Below are 17,730 nucleotides of genomic sequence, written 5' to 3'. Positions count from 1 at the left end.
GTGAAAAAATTGCGACGGAGTGTTTGGCAGGTGGTTGTACACAAGACTGGGACGAACACACTGTGGACAAAATTTATTTAGGCCAAGATGCCTGTGAAAAAACAAGGTTAGTTTCGATGTTTATTTGCCATTTTTTCACACAATTGTGGCCATATATTGTTTCGCTTCATAGTGTAGTCAAGTGGTTCGCTTTTCCTTTAAAATTCAAACCCAAACCATTCAATGAATATATCTTAACATCTGCAAAAATGACTGCAAACATGTTCCACGAATGTGCCTGCAGTGCGTTGCAGACGACGTTGATGGTGTCAACGGCGTCTGCTTTGAAATTAGAGCACGGTCGGGTTCGTTTTACAGTTATCTTTGAAGGAGAAACTCAACACGCATTTTACTGAGCGTATAATTTTTAGCGTTGCTTGGTTTTGCTGTATACAGAAGAGACGTTTTTAAAGTGTGTTTGGGGGGGTAGAAAAATTGGTTGAAAATGGATGCAAAATGTTGTCACCCAACCACGTGCAAGGGGAGAGCATTCCTGACATTTTTCGTTGAGGTTAGGCAGTTGTGAAGTTAAATTTTGGAGGGTGTGGGAGAAGGAGGCGTTCGTCTTAAGAGGGTTGGGGGGTGGGGGACAGATGAATGGTGGAGAAGAGGGAGAGGAGAAAAGGAGAAATTAAAGCTGGTGGATTTGGAGAGAAAAAAAATCTTCAGGCAGGACTGTACTGTGTCAGTGTGTGTGTGTGTGTGTGTGTGTGTGTGTGTAAGAAAGAGAGGTCTGTTTTATCAATTATTATGCAATATTTATTCTTGTTAAAGTAAAAATTGCATATCTAATAATAATAATGATAAAGAAAAAAAAATATATGTCTAATGATCACACACAAATGTAGAAACATGTGTATATGAAAGTGACATTGATAAGACCACAACTGATAATAAGTAATATATTCACAACCACCAAACTACACACACACACACACACACACACACACACACACACACACACATATGTATGTATATGTCTGTAATTCACAACTTCACAATTCACAACTGGTGAATTATATGCTTTTTAGCTTTTTCTCTTTTTTTTGTGTGTGTGTGTTTGTGGTTTTTTGTTGTTGTTTTTAATTAACTGTTTGTCACAACAAATTTCTGTGTCCTGAAATTCAGGCTGCTCTTCCTGGGGAGAGCATGTCACCACAATGCAGCACCCCCTTTTTTTTTTTTTTTTTTTTAGTCTGCAGAATACTTACAATGTAAAGTAAACACAGCACTATTGAAAATACACAGTATATTGATAAATAAACAGTGTTTAACCCATCTCTCTAACCCCGAAAAACGGAGTATGTCTGCCTGCATGGCGGGGTAATAATAGTCATACACGTAAAATCCCACTCGTGCACATATGACTTATGACTGAACGTGGGAGCTGCTGCCCATGAACGAAGAAGAATAATCCATCTGAAATCTGTTGGAATACTCAGATGTTTGGAGGGTATCCCCAGGAACTTCCTGGGGTTGAGGCAGATCGAGGAGGTGGGATACTGTTGGAATGTTTATTAAAGGAGGGGTGTGGGGGAGATATGTTTAAAGAATTATTCAATTATAAAGCAGTAGAGTACTGATGAATGATAATTCTTTGTCGTTTGTTGGCTGCAGCTTCCACATTTACTCTTTTGGACACTAGTGGGCGTTTATGTATATGACCGTTTTTACCCTGCCATGTATGCAACCATACTTCTTTTTGAGGGGGTGTGCATGCTGGCTATGTTCTTGTTTCCATAACTCACCGAATGCTGACATGGATTACAGGATCTTTGACATGCGTATTTGATCTTCTGTGTGTGTATACACACAAAGGGGGTTCAGGCACTAGCACTGTAGCAGGTCTGCACATATGTTAACCTGGGAGATCGGAAAAATCTCCACCCTTTTTCCCCATCAGGCTCCGTTACCAAGATTCGAACGCGGGACCCTCATATTGAAAGTCCAGCGCTTTAACCACTCGGCTATTGTTATGAATAATAATTATATAAACTGATAGAATATGCATGATTAGTATAGGACCCAGACTAAAAGTCCAATGCTTTAACGACTCGGCTATTACAAAGAAAAATAATTTCAGTATATTATGAAGCGATAGACTATTGATATCTTTGATATATTTTGCAGATGCCCATCGGGCCCTTGAACTGTTGGAGGATTACCACACTCGGCTGACCAAGCCTCAGGATCGACCCCTGAAGACGGCCATTGAAAGGGTCATCCGCATATTCAAGAGCCGTCTGTTTCAGGCTTTGCTGGGTAATTTTTTTTTTCTCTCTCATTTCGAAAACTGTGTGTGAAACTGAAAGTGAAATCACCATTTTGAGAGCATGGTTTACAATTTAATGTGTTGTATTGATCAGTTTGTCAGTGTGTCGACTCTTGTCTATTGCTGTGTCTCATTTTCGTTGTCTCCCTCTTTGCTTATAAGTTTTCATTTTGTTTGTTATTTTGTGACAAGACACATAGAGACTGTCAATGGACAGACATAAACGCACATACACATGCACATGTGCTCATATGCAGGCGTGCACTCGCATGTGTATACACTTACACACACACACACACACACACACACACACACAGCTTTTAAAAAAAGTTTTTTGACAGAATAGAAATTAATATTGAATGGAAATAATAGAGCTGATTAGAATGATTTCAATAATCATGAACAGAATAGGACTTTCAGTGGAATAACATTAACAACCAGCCAGCTTTGCGTATCAGGCGCGTGTGTGCTTGATGATGAATTTTGTTAATTAATCTCCCTTCACACATACTGATGACAGTAGAAATGTGTGTGCTTGTTGTGCTTGTTGAATGAATTAATGCGACAGTGACCGACCATGCATGCATGTATGTATTTTATTCAGTTTTTATGTTTGTACATTTTGTCCAGATGCTGTCTTGTTGGAGTTGTTCATTGCTTTTATTTCCACAAGTAAATGTACGAGAGATGGACAGTGACACTTGGGCAGATGTGTGTGTGTGTGTGTGTGTGTGTGTGTGTGACTGCATGTGTGTGTGTGTGTGTGTGTGTGTGTGCGCGCGTGCATGTGTGTGTGTTTGCATAAAGCATGTATATGTCCATGTATTCCTCAATTTTATATCTTTCCACTTCAGGGGATGTTAGTTTGTGTGTGTGTGTGTGTGTGTGTGTGTGTATGTGTGTGTGTGTGTGTGTGAATGAGTGTGTGTATGTGTGTTACTCAGTTTTACATCTTTACACTTTTTGTTTAGAATAGAATAGAATAGATTTTATTGTCATGAAACCGTAAGGTTTATAAGACACAAGTGCAATGGTAAATAAATGAATGAAGGAAAAACACACAATTATATGTGTGTGTGTGTGTGTGTGTGTGTGTGTGTGTGTGTTAATCAGATTCTGTGTGAAAAGCCACAGTGAAAGCGAAATCCAATTATTTGTGGTGTGATATTTAGCTCAGGATCAAAGAGACAGCAGGTTATCTTGTTGACCTACTTTCAGAGGCTTTTAAATTATCTGTTTTGTGTGTGTGTGTGTGTGTGTGTTGTGTTTTTTTTTGTCAACAAAGGTTGGATGATGGAAGAAAGCTTCAGAACATTGTTTTCTCAGACTCAGAGTCAGTGCATCATCATTCACAGTGTCAGATGGCTGCAGTTGAAATCCATTTGTTCGTTTCTTGTCAGTATTTCCAGCAAATGAATATGTAATGTTTATTATTACTGGGAGGAGAGGGGGGGGGGGGGGGGGGGTTGGAGGGAGGAGAGGTGAGTATGTGATGCTACTGTTTTGACATTCTGGCAAAAGACGGTGCACAGAAGGAGCAGGCCAACAAACTGGTGTCATACGATGAAATCAAGACAATCATCAAGGCACAGCAAGGAATGAAGTGGTGCCTCCAGCACCCCAAATATAACCCAGAAGATGTTACTGTTTTGAAATAGTGTTTTTATTGAGCTCATGTCTTTTGAATGTTTTTTTGTTTGTTTTTTTGTGTGTTTTTTTTTAGATTCCTGTACCATGTTCTTGCAACATGTATAAATGATAATAATGATAATGGTGACAATGATGTTACCAATACTAAAACTACTACAAATGATATATATATATATATATAATAAAGGGGATAATAATAATAATAATAATGGATATTTATATAGCACACTATCCAGAAATCTGCTCTAGGTGCTTTACAAAAACGCTTTTGTTAACATTAAACATTACATCTATGTTGCATACACACACCAAAATGTGACTACACACACACACACACACACACACACACACACACACACACACTACATACATACATTTTAACATACATGTATATCTAACAGCTACCCTAACACATACGCACACATAGGCAGGCACAAACTTACATAAACACATGAGATGTGGTACAGTGTTATGATATAGGATCATTCTGAACGCGTTTGAGTTTGTCGCATCCCTTGAAACTGGAGGTGCCACAGTGGAATTGGTTTGGCATTGGACTTCTGATCAAGGTAATCTCCCATGATCAGGGTTTGACGCCCCATTGCAGCGTGGCGTTATTTCCTTGAGGAGTGGGGGGAGGGAGGGCGGGGGTGAGGGAGAGGGGGGTTGGAGGCACTGTACTCCATTTCTTTTCTCTCTCTCTCTCCACCCAGATGTGAATGGGGTAGTACATGACTTCGGTCAGGGAAGATTAAAACAGGGGGAAGAAGAGGAGTGGGCCGGCCCGCGCCTGCCTTCCTGTGCCGAGCCCTAGACATGTTGGATATGAATTATTCACTGCCCCCCCGATGGCCGTTAAAGGCTATGGGACTTGTAACCGTTAACCCTTTCACCGCCAGTCAATTTAGAGTAAAAAAAAAAATTCCCTTGTCGTTTAAACACAGAAAAGACAGTGGCTAAGAATAGCTGGGGATTCCCCGTGTGATGTATAGAAAGTATGGCCTATCCTACCACTGAACATTAAGAGCAGTAGGTTCATGGATAACAGACCAATGAATGGTCACCTTTCAGTGACATGGGTCCTCTACCACGCTTGTGCATAAATGCGAGCTTGGCGGTGAAAAGGGTTAACCATCAGTACAGAGATCCAAGGAATGCAGCTTTTGTCTTTGTCTTCATCGTTGTCATCTTCACGATTACTCTTCCTCTTCGTCTTTGTCTTTGTGTTGTTGTTGTTGTTGTTGTGTTATTGTTATGTATAGTTAGTATTATAAGTTTCCGTTTCAGTCTATCAAGAAAGCATCACTGCATTCAGACAAACCCATACGCTACAACACGTCTTCTAGGTAGATGCCTGACCAGCAGCATAAACTGTGTGTGTGCGCTTAGTCAGGGCTTGACTGCATGCTTAAATGTATATTTGTGTATAGGTCATCAGTGGGTTTCTTCTGCAGAATTTTGCCAGAGGACAACATTTTTGTTGCTATGGGGTTGTTTTTTTGGGTTTTTTTTTTTTTTCAGTGCGCCAAGTGCGTGCTGCACACGTAACCTCGGTTTATCATATCATCCTGATAACTTAGACGCTCAGTTTGATTTTCCAGTCAAGCTTGGGCAGAAGGGTGAGACTCTCTGTATTGGCAGCTTAGTATCTTAACCGTTCTGCCACCTTCCTTCCTTCCTTTTCACCTTTCTCAAGACATAAATAGCAAAATGATTTTTCTTCTTCTTCTTCTCTTCTTCGTTCGTCGGTTGCAGTTCCCACGTTCACTTGTATACATGTACATGAGTGGGCTTTTACATGTTTTGACCGTTTTTATCCCGCCATTTAGGCAGTTATGCTCCGTTTTCAGGGGTGTACATGCTGGGTATGTTCTTGTTCCTATAACCCACCGAAAGCATGAATTACAGGATCTTTAACGTGCGTATTTGATCTTCTGCGTGCGCATGCACACGAAGGGGGTTCAGGCACTAGCAGGTCTGCACATATGTTGATCTTGGAGAAAAATCTTGGGAAAAATCTCCACCCTTTACCCACCAGGCGCCATCACCGAGATTCGAACCCGGGACCCTCAGAGTCTCAGGTTGAGAGTCAAACGCTTGAACCACTCAGTTGTTGCGCCTGTCAGAATGATTGTGATGTGTGTGTGTTACAGATGTCCAGGAGTTTTATGAGAGCACCCTCCTGGATGACAACAAGACGTCCCATGAGAAGACCCTGGAGACCCTGAGAGTGGCCAGCAAGTGGGAGAGAGAGGCCCCCACCTCGGGCAACAGCCTGCCCAAAACTGAGGTGTGTGTGTTGGGGGGGACCTGTGTGTGTGTGTGTGTGTGTCTTTGTGCCCCAAACCGGGGCAGTAGTCTGCCCTAGATTGGTGTGTGTGTGTGTGTGTGTGTGTGTGTGTGTGTGTGTGTGTGCACCTCAACCTCCAGCAATAGTCTGACCCAAATTGGAGGGGTGGGGGTTGTGGGTGTGTGTGTGTGTGTGTGTGTGTGCATGTATTTTTGTGCCCCCACTTGGGGCAACTGTCTGCCCAAAACTGAGGTGTGTGTGCATGTGTGTGTGTGTGTGTGTGTGTTGTGCTTCCACCTCTGGGTATGCCTGAAACAGAGATGTGCGTGTGTGTGTGTGTGTGTGTGTGTGTGCGTGCGTGTTTGCGGGCATCTACATTTGTAGACAGTGTGTGTGTGTGTGTGCGTGCGTGTTTGTGTGTGTGCATGCGAATGTGTTTAAACTAGGCCCAAACAGGGTTTGACTGTGTCCGGGAATTAACTAACTTTTTTCTTTTCCCCTTTAGAAACAAAGACCACTTTGTTTTGAAAGTTCAGGGAGCTTTGCTGCTTAGCTAATGGGAGTGTAAAACTTCACTTTGGGCAATAGATTGGCTGAAATAGTGCTCTCTGTGTTTGCGTGTATCTGTCAAGCACATTTGTAAACAGTGTGTGTGTGTGTGTGTGTGTCCCTCTGTATGTGTGTCACTGTGTGTGTGTTTGTGTGTGTGTGTGTGTGTGTGTGCTCTCATGCAGGCATGTGCACTAGGTGTGTACTAATGTACTAATGTGTGTGCTTGTATAAGTGTGTGTGCATGTAATTTAAAGACAGTAGACAACACTTGTGTTTGTGTTTGAGCTTGCATGTGTGTGTTGGTGTGTGTCAAGTCTCTTGTGGTTCATGCATGCTTGTCTGTATCATGATGTATGTGTGATGAGCGTGTACATGTACACATGTGTGCTTTTTTTTTCCCCCCCATCGTATTCAGCAGCACTTCTTCATTGTTAATCTGACAGTAATTGAAAATAAATAGTGTGTGTTTATGTTAGCTCCCCCCCCCCCTCCCACCTCAGACATTGGTCTGTCTACAAAAACAGTGGTGTGTGTGTTCAGTTTCATTTAATGGCTATCCACTTGTGTGTGTGTGTGTGTGTGTGTGTGTGTGTTTGTTGTGTGTGTATCATGTGTGTGTGTGTGTGTTTGTTGTGTGTGTAAAATGTGTGTGTGTGAGAGAGAAGAGAGAGAGAGAAAGAGAGAGAGAGAGAGATGGTATGTGCGTGTGTGTTCTTTGTTTAAACTATGAATCTTTTCTCTGTATGTGACATTGGAAGAGGGTAAGGGGGAAAAAAACAAAACAAACAAACAAAAATACTGGGGAGAAAGCATGCATGCACCCTATGCACATGTATGTAAGTGAGAAAGTGTGTTTATGTGACCTTGTGTGTGTGTGTGTGACCCTCTGTGTGTGTGTGTGTGTGTGTGTGTGTGTGTGTGTGACCCTCTGTGTGTGTGTGTGTGTGTGTGTGTGTGCATGAGTGTGTGTGTGTTTTTGTGTGAGTACATGTGTGTGAAAATTTTTTTGCATGTATGTCTACATATATTTCAGTGTGTGTGTGCGTGCGTGTGTGCGTGCCTGCGTGCTTGCATGCGTGTGTGTGTGTGTGTGCGCACGCGTTTCGGTCTTGGTTGAAACAGGGCGTCACTGTGTCTGGGAATCAAAAACAATTTCAAGCAATGACTGTTCGGTGTTTGTGTCTGTCAAAAGGTTACCAGGATGTGTGAAATATATATATATATATATATATATATATTTTTTTTTTTTTTTCAGTGTTTAAAACAAATCAGCGGATGTCACAAAATGATAAATGTGTTTTTCTCTCTGTGTGTGTACTCATTTATTAATATTTTCTTTGTATAATTTATAAATTTCTGCATTATAAATGTATGATTCATGTTTCATATCCGTCTTCGGTTCAAGAAAAACAAAAAGTTAAACAGTCTTATTTCAAGGAAAGAAATGTTTAAGGGACGGCATATTTATGAATTATTTCAGATGAAACATTATGAAAGTATTTATCATTATTTTTAGTTGTGACTGATAGTTCTTTTCTTTGTGTGTTCATGGGTTGCAACTCCCATGTTCGCTGTTTATTTTACACACTGGATTTTAACCCATTCAGTGCCAAGCCCACTTTATGCTCAGTGACAGCTATATATATATATATATATATATTTTTTTTTTTTTTTTAATAATTTTTCCATTTTTATAACACATGGACAATTGACATGAAGACATAAATGAATAAATACATATATTGGGAAAAGAGAAAAGACAAATCTGACAAAAACATAGTAACAATAGGAAAATAAAACAAAAAACAAACAACAACGTTAAAACAACAACAACAACAACAAAAAAAAAAAAAAAAAAACCCAGCAACAACATATAATTGATATACACATATAACATTCTCAGTAAAAACAACTGAGAATGTTTGAATAAGTCATTTTAAATAAGTCTTCAAAAAAAAAAAAAGAAAAAAGTAATAAATATCCATATCCCCACATATCAACTTGCACCATTTTTCCAACATAACTTAGTTAGCCATATATACCGAGGGATTTTTGGTCACGGAGGGTAGTAATTAAAAAAAAAAACAAAAAAACAACCGTTATACCATGCAAACTACTGGTGAAATAAAGAGGTGTATTTGTATTTGTATTCCTTTTTATCACAACAGAGTTCTCTGTGTGAAATTCGGGCTGCTCTCCCCAGGGAGAGCGCGTCGCTACACTACAGCGCCACCCTTTTTTTTTGTGTGTGTGTATTTTTTCCTGCGTGCAGTTTTATTTGTTTTTCCTGTCGAAGTGGGTTTTTCTACAGAATTTTGCCAGGAACAACCCTTTTGTTGCCGTGGGTTCTTTTACGTGCGCTAAGTGCATGCTAGCACACGGGACCTCGGTTTATCGTCTCATCCGAATGACTAGCGTCCAGACCACCACTCAAGGTCTAGTGGAGGGGGAGAAAATATCGGCGGCTGAGCCGTGATTCGAACCAGCGCCCTCAGATTCTCTCGTTTCCTAGGCGGACGCGTTACCTCTAGGCCATCACTCCACTTATATTAGGGAGGTGTGCAGCCTGCTTTTGTGGCGGACTTTTCATCGCTCGCGGTGGGAGAAGTAGGTCGTGTGATGACACGGGCAGCCTGCCACTGTGACTGGCTTCACTGGGTGTGCGCTGCTTTTGTTCGGACAACTTTTCGGCAGAATTTATAAAATGGTTCGGTTTGAATACGTAATGGCAGATTTATGACAGGAAACGCACTCTAAGTAAACATAGAAGGCCAAGGGAAATAATGCGTGTAATTATAAAACCAGATATATATATATACCTTGTAAGTTTGCAAAAATAGTGAACGAAAATTTTCAAAATTCTTTCGTCAAAACCGCAACTTTCACGACAAAATTCCAGCCTTTCAATGACCTGGAAAAAAAGAAAATGGAGACGCGCACATACGCACGCGGTTCTCCCCCCCCAAAAAAAACCGGTGAGTTCCGACAAAAATCAGATGAAAGCGGGTCTTCACATCCTTCCAAATACCTGTACTTTTCTGAAAGGAAAATAAACACCTATCCAATTATGACAGTTTCCCCTGAATTTTATGATTTTGCAATAGGAAAATTCCAACATTGATGCAGACAGAAATTTCCGTCCAGAAGCACCCTTTTTTTTTTTTTGCGCACTGGAAGGGGAAGAAAATTTCCTGGGCCATTGAAGGGTTAACCCTTTGAACCCTGACCACCGCTTTACCGGTGGCAGAGAAAAATGACATAATGCCCAGCCACCGGTTGAGCGGTGCGTAAACACTTGAAGTGTGCAGTCTCAACCTGGCCTGTCAGGGCAGAAATCAGGGACAAAACGTGCGAGAAAACAACTGTACACAACGCAGCAAGTAATTGATATGCTTGATGATTTATCGGAAGTAGAGTATGACAATGATTACTCTGATAGTGAGGTGGAATTCGAATCAGATGATTTTGCTACAGATAGTGATGTTGAAAATGAATCTGAGCATGGAGAATCAGTTGATCAAAGGAGGCGTGTCAGGTTGAGACTCTGCACGCTTCATGGTAGAAATCGATCTTTTTTATCCAAAGCACATGCACAAAACACAGTGAAAAGGCTCGGCAATGTTGGTACTATGTTCGCTGATGTCAGAATATTACGGTTTTTCTGATTGGCTCTTCAATATAAATAGCAAAACACGCCACAAGTATTTATGCACCGCTCAACCGGTGGCCAGGCATTATGCCACCCCTCCCCACTACCGGTAAAGTGGTGGTCAGGGCTCAAAGGGTTAAACGCAGAATCATTTCTGTTAAGGCAGCCCTTCTGGGTTTTACTTTTTGGGAGTGTGTGTGTGTGTGTGTGTTGGATATGTTTACATTTCCCTAACCCAGCAAATGCAAACATTTGATAACAGGATCTTTGAAGTGCATATTTGATCTCCTGCATGTGTATACACGCAGGGGGGTTGGGAGGGTGGGGGGTGGAAGGGGGGAATTTGTGGGTGGAGGGAGGAAGGAGAGGACAGGCCCTGCCTTTCTGTGCCGATTCCTAGACACGCTGGATATGAATTCATGTCTCGATGGCCATATAAAGGCTATTGTATATGGGATCTTTAACCATTTTGATTGTTTGATATGGATAGTTATAAAACGCCTATCCTCGGTAGGAGACCAAGCTCAAAGTGCTTTACAAACACCGGGTCATTTGCACATCAGGCTGCCTACCTGGGTAGAGCCGACTGACGGCTGCCACTGGGTGCTCATCATTAGTTTCCTGTGTCATTAAATCGGGTTTCAGGCACGCACACATACACACTGAGACTAACATTTAACATTTTATGTGTATGACCGTTTTGTTCATTTACCCCCCCATGTAGGCAGCCATGCTCCGTTTTCAGGGGTGTGCATGCTGGCTATGTTCTTGTTTCCATTACCCACCAAACGCTGACATAGATTACAGGATCTTTAACATGCGTATTTGATATTCTGTGTGTGTATACACATGAAGGGGGTTCAGGCACTGGCAGGTTTGCACATATGTTGACCTGGGAGATCGGAAAAATCTCCACCATTTACCCACCAGGCGCCATCACCGAGATTCAAACCCGGGACCCTCAGATTGAAAGTCCAACGCTTTAACCATTCGGCTGTTGTGCCCTTAGCCTTTGTACATATATGAAAGAGATTGGGGCAGAAGCAGATCTGTACACTTGTTGACCTTGGAGATTGGAAAAATCTCCGTTCTTAACCCACCAGGTGCCTGGATCGTAGAACCCAGAATCCGTTTCATCTCCATGCCTAATTGTTTGTTCATTTCCAGTTGAAAAACCACCGAGGCAACCATGTGTTTGTTCTGTATTGTCCATGTGTTCTGTGTGGCTTGTTCAGGATTGAAGAGTCTATGCCAGTCTTGAATAAAAGCTTATTTGTGTTTGCACATTTCTTCTGTCTTTGCTGCTGTGTGCACATGTCAGATGATCGGTATAAGGACAGGCCCGGCGCTTCCTTTTTGAGGATGTGTCTGGGTTTGTTCCAATGTACCTTACCTGTGTGCTAGCTGAATCGGTAGCGTAAGCAGCACTGGCTTGAAGTTGTGTACCTTGTGAATGGAGAGAGTTACCACTCTTTACTATTTGTTGATCATTTCATCTCCATGCCTAATTGTTCATTTCCAGCATCCATAGATTGGAGTTCTAATACTTGATACAACTTGGCAATTGTGTCAAACAATTTACTGTAAAAACATTGGGAAAAATTTGGAAGAAAACAACACCTGATTTCAAAAAGCTTTCTTCTTTTTTTAATCTTTTTGAAAACTATTTTGATTCACTGATTCCATGTCTTTTTGGGAAATATTTTCATCTACATGCAGTGATGTATGAACTTACATAGTTTTGTCTTTCACCCGTTTGATTCTCAGTTTGTTGTGCACGGGTGTGAATGATATTTATTATCAGTTTGATATTATTATCATCATCATCATTTTTTTTTTTTTTAAATATCCCTTTTAGCATCAATCTCCACACAAGATTCAGTGCTATGTAAATACATCATCAAAAAAGAATATCTATATATCACATTATCATAATTTTTTTTTTTTTTAATGCATTTTGTATTATTGTTTCATGTATTACCCATATACTTTTTACCTCCCTTTTCAGCATCGCTCTCCACAGAAGGTCAACTCCTCGACGGAGGATGACCTCCCACCTCCGCCCCCAGAGTTGTCCCCCCAGCCGGACGTGGTGTCTCCGATGAGCGAGCGGCCGCCGTCAGTCACCGTGCACAACGTTCACCGCACCCCCCCTCACACCCTGCACTCTGCTGGTGCCGGTGCTGCTGCCAATACCTACAGCAAAGAGCTGCCGCCGCCTGTAAGTCTGATTTTTTTTTTTTTTTTTTTTTTTTTAGTTTAGTTTTGTTCGTTTTATTTTATTTTTTTTATTTTGTTTTGTTTTATTTTGTTTCATTTTATTGTATTTGTATTGGTTTTTTTTTTTCTTTTTTTGTCACAACAGATTTCTCTGTGTGAAATTCGGGCTGCTCTCCCCTGAAGAGCGCCACCCATTTTTTTTGTTGTTTTTTTTTTTTTTCCTGCGTGCAGTTTTATTTGTTTTTCTTATTGAAGTGGATTTTTCTTCAGAATTTTGCCAGGAACAACCCTTTTGTTGCCGTGGGTTCTTTTACGTGCGCTAAGTGCATGCTGCACGCAGGACCTTGGTTTCTGCTTTCGGGGGTGTGCATGCTGGGTATGTTCTTGTTAAGTTTCCGTAACCCACCAAACGCTGACATGAATTACAGGATCTTTAACGTGAATATTTGATTTTCTGCTTGCGTATACACACGAAGGGGGTTCAGGCACTAAGCAGGTGTGCACATTATGTTGACCTGGGAGATCAGAAAAAATCTCCACCCTTTACCCACCAGGAGCTTCAAACCGGGGACCCGTATTGAAAATCCAATGTTTTAACCACTTGGCCTATTGCGCCCGTCACACTGGTTCGAATCCCACAGTTGACAGTATTTTCTCCCCATCCACTCGACCTGCAGGATCTTTAGCATGCGTATTTTGTCTTCCGCATGTGGAGTGTTGGCCTTGTGATGAGGCGTCCACCTAGGAAGCGAGAGAATCTGAGTGCACTGGTTCGAATCCCACAGTTGCCAGTATTTTCTCCCCCTCCACTAGACCTTGAGTGGTGGTCTGGATGCTAGCCATTCGGATGAGATGGTAAACCGAGGTCCCGCATGCAGCATACACTTTGTGCATGTAAAGAACCCACGGCACAACATACGTCGTCCCTGGCAAAATTTTGTGGAAAAAAATCCACTTGGATAGGAAGACAAATGAAATTGCAGTCAGAAAAAGAAAAAAAGGCATGGCGCTCCCTGTGTAGCAACGCGCTGTCCCTGAGGGAGAGCAGCTCGAATTTCATGCAGAGAAATCGGTTGTGACAGAATGCAGTGTAATGCAATACAATACAATACAACACAATACAGTAAAACACTATACAACACAACACAATACAACAAAATACAACACAATACAATACAATACAATACAGTACAATACAGTGGAGTGATGGCCTAGAGGTAATGCGTCCGCCTAGGAAGCGAGAGAATCTGAGCGCGCTGGTTCGAATCACGGCTCAGCCGCCGATATTTTCTCCCTCTCCACTAGACCTTGAGTGGTGGTCTGGACGCTAGTCATTCGGATGAGATGATAAACCGAGGTCCCATGTGCAGCATGCATTTAGCGCACGTAAAAGCACCCACGGCAACAAAAGGGTTGTTCCTGGCAAAATTCTGTAGAAAAATCCACTTCGATAGGAAAAACAAATAAAACTGCACGCAGGAAAAAATACAAAAAAATGGGTGGCGCTGTAGTATGGCGACGCGCTCTCCCAGGGGAGAGCAGCCCAAATTTCACACAGAGAAATCTATTGTGATAAAAAGAAATACAAATACAAATACAATACTTCTTCTTCTTCTGCGTTCACTCGTATGCACACGAGTGGGCTTTTACGTGTATGACCGTTTTTGCCCCGCCATGTAGGCAGCCATACTCTGTTTTCAGGGGTGTGCATGCTGGGTATGTTCTTGTTTCCATAACCCACCGAATGCTGACATGGATTACAGGCTCTTTAACGTGCGTATTTGATCTTCTGCTTGTGTATATACAAAGGAAGGGGGTTCAGGCACATGCCAGGTCTGCGCATATGTTGTTGACCTGGGAGGTAGGAAAAAATTGCCACCCTTTTACCCACCAGGCGCCGTTTACCGAGAGGCGAACCTGGGACCCTCAGAAGGAGAAGTCCAACGCTTTAACCGCTCGGGGTATTGCACCGGTCATGCGCACACTTAAAGAAAAGAAATGTCGCATGGTGGAAAGAACGATGATTTATAGCGCAGCAAAGATTTATAGCGCAGCAAAACTGGCAGGGGGAAATGGTAAGGGATGTTGTGGTAGGGGGGTGGGAGGTAAGGGGGGTTGGGGGGGGAGTAAGAGGGGTAGGAGTCTGGGGTAAGGGGGGAAAGGTGCTGGAGTTACTGACCCTTTTCAAAAGCTGTCAAGGGGGGTGGGGGGGGGGGAGCCGCATTTCTCCCCTGGTTTGAAAATGTGCTGGGTTATTTCCCTTGCTGCATTCTTTATCTGCGGTCGTGACGCGTTTCTCTCACAAGATCAAACCGAAGCATGTGTTGTTTTGTTGTGTGGTTTTTTTTGTGTGTGTTTTTTTTGTATTGCGTTGTATGGTATTATGTTGGATTGTGTTGTACTGTGTTGTTGGGTTGTTGTTGTTTTTGTGTGTGTGTGTGTGTTGTATTGCATTATTTTAGTTGTATTTTGTTGTATAGTATTGTATTTTGGTGTATTGTATTCTGACACTTTTAATTGACTCACTTGTGTAAACAAAGTGAGTCTATGTTTTAACCCGGTGTTCGGTTGTCTGTGTGTGTGTGTGTGTGTGTCCGTGTGTGTGTGTGTGTCCGTGGTAAACTTTAACATTGACATTGTCTCTGCAAATACTTTGTCAGTTGACACCAAATTTGGCATAAAAATAGGAAAAATTCAGTTCTTTCCAGTCATCTTGTTTAAAACAATATTGCACCTCTGGGATGGGCACTAAAAAAATAAAAAAAGAAGCCTAATTATATGCAAACTGCATTTACTGTTATATTTATATTTTTTGTATTCTCTAAACTTGGCACTTTGACCTCTTATTCTGACACAACAACAAGAGGAGTCATTATTATCATTTTTTGTTCAAACAAGAACTTCTTTTGCTAAGCATGGAATTTTTATTTATTTTGCAAACGTTTTGGTGCAGATAGTAAAAAAGGGAAATTACTCTGTAATTAATGCTAGGGGACTTAATTTATCACAAGTGAGTCTTGAAGGCCTTGCCTCTCTTGTTTTTTTGGGTTGTTTTTTTTTTTTTTAATGCTAACTGGGGAGACAGTAACTGGGAAAGTAGTGATGAGTCAAGGCATGGGTGGGGTGGGGGAGATGATGGATCTTTGTCTAAAATCACAAATGTGGACAGACGTTAAGCAAAAGACCGAACAAACACACACAAAACACGAGAGGCAATGCCTTCAAGACTCACTTGTGATAAATTAAGTCCCCTAGCATTAATTACAGAGTAATTTCCCTTTTTACTATCTGCCCCAAAAACGTGTGCAAAATAAGTAAAGATTCCATGCTTAGCAAAAGAAGTTCTTGTTTGAACAAAAAATGATAATAATGACTCCTCCTGTTGTGTCAGAATAAGAGGTCAAAGTGCCAATTTTAGAGAATACAAAAAATATAAATGTAACAGTAAATGCAGTTTGCATATAATTAGGCTTCTTTTTTAATTTTTTTTAAGTGCCCATCCCAGAGGTGTAATATTGTTTTAAACAAGATGACTGGAAAGAACTGAATTTTTCCTATTTTTATGCCAAATTTGGTGTCAACTGACAAAGTATTTGCAGAGACAATGGCAGTGTTAAAGTTTACCACGGACACACACACACACACACACACACAGAGACAACCGAACACCGGGTTAAAACATAGACCCACTTTTGTTTACACAAGTGAGTCAAGAAGAAGAAAAAAGAAGAAAAAAAAAGAATATAATTAACAAAATAAAGCAAACTAACTAATCATCCAGTAGAATCACAACGAAGAGCCAGTTGGGCTCCAAATTAAACTCTGAACTATTTCAAACACATGTTGATTATCATATAACACGTTTCCAGTGGAAGCAGATGGAACTGCAGATTTTGTAAATGACACAGGTAAATATGGTTTTAGCTGTTCACATTTATGGATGATGTGCACGGAGGGTAATTTCATGGCCGCAAATGCAAGTCACATTAGAAGTATATTTTGGGTGTTGTTTTTTTTGTGTGTGTGTGAATCTGTGTGTGCTCTCCTTGAGAAGAAAAGAGCAGAGAGAAGAAGGGATATTCGTGTGTGTGTGTGTGAGTGGTTGTGTGTGTGTGTGTGTGTGTGTGTGTGTGTGTTGTCTTCAGTTTAACGTGTTGTTGTTGTGTGTGCATGTGTGTGTGGTTGTTATCTTCATTTTGACGTCTATTCACTATAAGTGTTTTTAGGCGGAAAGGAGTCAAGTATGTGTGGTTGTGTGTGTGTTTGTGTGTGCATGTGTGTGTGTGTGTGTATGTTGGGTTGGGTGTGTGATTGTGAGTGTGTATGCATGTATGTGTGCATGTGTATGTGTGCATGTGTGTGTGTGTGTGTGTGTGTGTGTGGTGGCGGGCAGGGGAGGGGGTTTGGGGTGTGTGGGGGGGTTTGGGTTGGGTTGGGTGTGTGATTGTGTGTGTGTGTGTGAATGCATGTATGTGGGCATGTGTATGTGGTGTGCGCATTGTGTGTGTGTGTATGTGGTGTGCGTGTGTGTGCGTGCATGTGTGTGTGCGCGCGCGTGTGTGTGTGTGTGCGCACGTGTGTGTGTGTGTGTGTGTGCGTGCATGCATGCATGTGCTGGGGGTGGGAAGGAGGAGCAAGCCATTTAAAAAGTGCTCTCCATAACCTCTGATTTTTGAGATAACCACCCCCATCATCAAACATGAAACAGGAATAATCATCATGCAATCCGAATCGGTGGCATCATTTTCAGGCTCTCGAAGGTAGGCTGAGTTCCATTATCGAAGACTTCCATTTATTTTATTTTTTATTAATTATCATATTTTCTTTGATTGAACACACATTGAACGGTTCAAGCTGGGCCTATGTTGTGACTCACAAATTGGGCCAAAATAGATAAATATTTTTTTAAAAAAAGTAAAGAAAAGGAACATCAAGGGTGATGCAAATATCTTGCAAAGTTTGCAAGTTCAAACGTATTATAAAATGTTGGTGGTGAAGCATATTGATTTTCATCAAGTTATATGAAAAAAACAAAAAAAAGAAACATGCATGCACACA

The 17,730-nt window shown here is 41.4% G+C and overlaps 1 protein-coding gene across 1 annotated transcript in view; it reads left to right on the top strand.

The window, feature by feature from the left end:
• The window catches only part of LOC143275303 (disks large homolog 1-like), an 83,125-nt gene that overhangs the window by 153 nt on the left and 65,242 nt on the right, over positions 1 to 17,730 (top strand). The window contains exons 1-4 of the mRNA XM_076579300.1: positions 1 to 106; positions 2,170 to 2,301; positions 6,115 to 6,251; positions 12,461 to 12,673. The exon at positions 1 to 106 is cut by the window's left edge and continues 153 nt beyond it. Of these exons, the coding sequence (XP_076435415.1) occupies positions 88 to 106; positions 2,170 to 2,301; positions 6,115 to 6,251; positions 12,461 to 12,673 (501 nt within the window). The 5' untranslated portion in view covers positions 1 to 87. The remainder of the gene's footprint in view (positions 107 to 2,169; positions 2,302 to 6,114; positions 6,252 to 12,460; positions 12,674 to 17,730) is intronic.

Source organism: Babylonia areolata, chromosome 30 (genome assembly GCF_041734735.1).
Source record: "Babylonia areolata isolate BAREFJ2019XMU chromosome 30, ASM4173473v1, whole genome shotgun sequence".
NCBI classification, from domain to species: Eukaryota; Metazoa; Mollusca; class Gastropoda; order Neogastropoda; family Buccinidae; genus Babylonia; species Babylonia areolata.
The sequence above is the reverse complement of the archived record's forward strand: the minus strand, read 5'-3'. Positions and strand labels throughout refer to the sequence as shown.